This window comes from Pinus tabuliformis, chromosome 6 (genome assembly GCF_031772625.1).
Source record: "Pinus tabuliformis cultivar Carrire ecotype Pingquan chromosome 6, CPIR1, whole genome shotgun sequence".
Taxonomy (NCBI): domain Eukaryota; kingdom Viridiplantae; phylum Streptophyta; class Pinopsida; order Pinales; family Pinaceae; genus Pinus; species Pinus tabuliformis.
Window position 1 is genome coordinate 414,399,209 of NC_142292.1, and position 4,719 is coordinate 414,403,927.

Below are 4,719 nucleotides of genomic sequence, written 5' to 3' on the forward strand. Positions count from 1 at the left end.
TTTTTAATTGTGAAGTGGAATCCATATACATTTTGAAAATTTTAATGTACAATCAAAATAACTTTAGAAAAAAAGCATAATATTTAAATTACACTCATTCAAATAAATTTGTTTCCAAATTTAATTTAGAATTTAATGTAAAATTTTTAAAAATAAAAGATAGCATATCATATGTACCATGCATTATTTTTTCTTAAAAAAAATGAATATATATATATATATATATATATATATATATATATATATATATATATATATATATATATATCTGTGTGTGTATAGTAAAACTTTTTGTTTCAAATGAAAAAATTATATGTTATGAAACGAGCTCAAAAAAAAGATAGAAAAGATAGATCAATGCCTTAGAAATAAGCCTCTTCGAGGGGGAAACCTCCTTTACATTAGAAAGATGAACAATTCTTAGATGATTCAAATGACCTAGTAGTCGACTGTTGGTCCTCTTTCTGCAGCGCGAGGCCATTGGCCTCTGGCCTTCCATGGCCTCCTCAACCCCTGTCTCGGAGGGCCCCATTCAACCCGAGGCAGATGCGAACCTCCCTTCAGATGCTGATGCGTTCTCTGCCTTAGTTAAATCTCTACAGCCACAGAGAACTCGCCGGGCGTTGTCCAAGTTTGTTAAGAAACTGGATGGGTTGCAAGAGGTTGTCCTTCCTCCTTCGATTCCACGAATGGCTGCTCTTTCATTAGCAGAGCGGGGGCTCATTGGACAGTTCACTGGCCTATGGCCCTCCCCGAAAACTGTTCAGTGATGGATCGAAAGAAACTGGGCCGACAAAGTCAATAGCAAAATCGCTATCTGCTTCTGTGGAAAAGGATACTATACTTTCCACTTTGAATCCAGAGTTGATAAGGACCTAATCATCAGAAATGGGTCGTATTTCATGGATTCCCGCGGTCTGTACTTGAACAAATGGACTCCAGACTTCGATCCTGAGTTGGATGTCCCTAACGCTGTTCCGGTCTGGGTTCGTCTTCCGCACCTCTCGCTCCAGTGTTGGGGAGATGACTCGGTCTGAGCCATCGGAAATGCTGTTGGAAAATACATAGATCGATGTGAGCCCAAGGACAATATGCAGGCATGTGCACAGATATGCGTTGTAGTCGATCTCGGCAAAGGTCTTCCAGAAGAAATCAAACTAAAAGTGGACGATTGGACACATATCTAGCAGCTGGACTACGAGCAAATCCCTTTCAAATGCAAGGTATGCCACGAATACGGCCACTTCGCCAATCGCTGTCGAAAATTTGATAATGTTGAATCTGATCAATTAGAAGAACAATGGGAAACTGTAAAGAAAAAGAAGAGTGCCTTTGGAATGAAAGCAAACTCTGAAGAACCTCCCAAAACTGCCCCTCTCAAGCCTAATCCCCCCTCAGCTCTGTCCAAAGCCTCCCCCTTAGCTGTCCCTTCCCCCTTCTCTCCTCTTGGTCCACCCATTTTCCCCTCCTTGGGGCCATCCTCTGATTCCCCCCTGATCTCATCAAATCCCTTTGGTGCCCTCTCTCTCCGTGATAATGAACCCATGATCCCCCTTGAAAATGACCCCCAATCCCCCTTTCTCTTTCTCAACCCTGCCCCTCCCACTCCCTCGCCCCACCCTCACCCCGATCTACTAGAAGCTCCTCGAAAGAGCATGGAATCAATCTAGAAACTCAAAAAAAAAGGGCCTGGTAGGAAATCAAGCAAATAGCAAAGGAATGAAAGTGCTCAAAAAGACATCGCTATGGGAACTCAAAACCCCATAAAAACTTACATATTGGGGCAAAACAACAATGAAGCAACACATAACGAGCAAGGGGGACGAGCATCCCTCCGAAACCCAAATACTCAATGATCAAAGTCATATCATGGAACTGTAGGGGACTAGGGCACCCCTCAAAAATTGCTGCCCTGAAGGATCTCACAGCTTAGGAGAAGACAGGAATTGTAATGATTCAGGAAACAAAACAAAGATTGCAAGAGATGACAAGAATTATAGAACAGCTCACGCGTTATCAAGCACAAATATGTGAACCAAGAGGAGCTTCAGGCGCCATCACCATAATGTGGAATAAAAATACTTGGAAATGCACATCCAAAACTATCACTCCATACTGGATCAAAGTCACACTTGAAAAACAAGCAGAGGATAACCAAATAGTCCTGTACAACATTTATGCTCCGAACCATTTTAGAGATAAAGATCAGTGGTGGGCCACACTTGGGGAAGACATCCAAGCTGAAGAAAATAGGAATATCATCTTAGGGGAGATCTAAACCTTGTATTACATTCAAATGAAAAAAGAGGAGGCATTTTTACTCATGATCCTTACAGAGCAAAGCTAGAAAACATCATGCAAGAGTGCGATTTAGTAGACATCATCCCAAAAAATCATAGATTCACTTGGAACAACCGCAGGCTGGCTAGAGATAACATTCTGGAGCGCCTTGACAGAATCTTGGTAAATACTTCTTTCCTCTCTGATTTTTCCACTGCTCATGCTGACATTCTACCTTATTCAGCATCTGATCACTATCCCATCAGCATTGTCCTGGAAGCACACTGCCCATTGGGGCCATTGCCTTTCAAATATAATCCTCTTTGGCGTAACAATCCCATTGGGGATCAGATTGTCCAAATAGCTTGGCACCACCATATAGAAGGATCTCTGATTTTCATTTGGGAATGCAAGCTGAAGAATACAAAGCGCGCCCTGAAGGAATGGGTGAAGCAACACTACAAAGAACTAGAAAATGTCGAAGACGAGCTGAAAAATAAATTAAAAGACACTCACAGTAAAATTGAGGAAAATGGGCTTCCCTAAGAGAATAAAGATTTAGAAAGTGATATATACTATCAGCTATATCGGGTTAATAGGGATGAAGAGCAGAAGTGGAGAATTAAATCAAGACAGCTTTGGCTTCATGAAGGAGACAAAAATACAACTTTCTTCCATAAACAAGCAACTGTCCGGAAAGTCAGAAACAATGTCACCATGATTAATGATGAAGAAGGTCACCCTCAAAGAACCCAAGAAGCCATCAAGCAAACCGCCTTAGCCTATTACAGCACTCTTCTAACTAAGACAAAGGAAACAAAAGATTACTCAAACTTCTTACAGCATACGCCCAAAGGAGTCAGTGAAGATATTAATCCAGACCCGATTAAGGAGATGAATGAAGAAGAAATACATGATGCCATCTGGGCTCTCCAGCCAGATAAAGCCCTAGGCCCAGATGGCTTCCCTATCTGTTAATATAGATCATACTGGGGAGTAATTAAAAAATACCTGGTCAAAATGCTAAGATGGGTCCAACGCAAATGCAAAGTTGGAGGATTCACTAATGCCACCCACCTGGCCGTTATACCTAAAGAAAATCGACCTCTGACTTTCTCTCGCTTCCACCCAATATCCTTGTGCAACTCATCATATAAAATTTTGACAAAAATCTTGGCTACCTGACTAAAGCCAATCCTTCCCTCTCTAATATCTGAAAATGAAGGAGGTTTTTTGGCTAATAGGAAAATTTCGGACTCCATCCTTCTCGTCCAAGAGGCCATACACTCCAATCAAATCCGAAATGAGAAAGGCTTCATACTAAAGTTAGACTTAGCCAATGCCTTTGACCATGTCAGACACTCATTCCTGTTTGTTGTGCTCGAAAAAAAGGGTTTTGCCACATCCTTTATTAGCCTTATCAAAGCATGCATTGCAGGACCTTGGATATCTCCTCTTTTAAATGGCAGACCTAGACCTCCCTTCCAATCCTCTCGGGGCCTTAGACAAGGCTACCCTCTCTCACCCTATCTATTTATATTAATGGTTGAATATTTTAGCAGAGTTTTGGATTACAACCGTCGCATGGGCCTCATCACCAGAATCAAATTTGACAATGGTTTCAAAAACATTAATCACTCTCAGTTTGCCGATGATACTCTTTTAATGGGGGGAGCTTCAAAAATTATAGCCCGCCGCTTTACAACCCTTCTAGACAAATACATGAGTTATTCTGGAGGTCTGATAAATTATCTTAAGAGTTGTATATATGGCTGGAACACATCGTCACATGTCCTCCATAGGATTGCTTGTACTCTTGGGGTTCCTTATAAGCTGAACTAGGAGCAATTTACCTATTTGGGCATGCTTGTATGTGCTGGCAACTTGAAAGCTACAACCTGGGAAATTATTATTGACAAAATGAAACGAAAGATTCAGCATTGGGGCACCTCTTGGCTTAACCCTGCGGGGCGCATCACTCTCTTGAAAGCATGCCTCTCATCCTTGCCCTTATATTTATTTACTCTTATTCAAGCCCCTGCTAACTTCCATCTTAAAATGGATGCTCTCCTTCGTCACTTTCTTTGGCAAGGAGGAAGAAATGAAAAAAAAAATATAACTTGGTCAGCTGGAAGCAGGTCACTCAGCCTTGTGAGAATGGAGGGCTGGGAATCAGGTCATCCAAATTTCTAAACCTCACCTTTGCTGGCAAGCTAGTTTGGAGACTTATAACTGGAAGGAATGCTTGGTGGAAATATATTCTCGAAAAAAAGTATCTCAGCTGCCCAAGGTACCAGCTCTTGGATCATGAGCTTCCCAACAGAGCTTGTTCAAGAATTTGGAGGATGTCTAAAAAAGTTATCCCTTTTCTTGACCAAAACACTTCCAAAGTGCCAAAAGGAGGCAACCACATAAGAATAGGGGAAGACAACATTATGG

At 41.5% G+C, this 4,719-nt stretch overlaps 1 protein-coding gene across 1 annotated transcript; it reads left to right on the plus strand.

Annotated features, from left to right (window-relative positions):
• Positions 1 to 2,355: 2,355 nt before the first annotated feature.
• Positions 2,356 to 2,826, plus strand: LOC149259062 (uncharacterized). Its single transcript, XM_089450810.1, has one exon. The coding sequence runs from the start codon at positions 2,356 to 2,358 to the stop codon at positions 2,824 to 2,826; it is 471 nt and encodes a 156-aa protein (XP_089306936.1).
• The last annotated feature ends 1,893 nt before the right edge of the window (positions 2,827 to 4,719 follow it).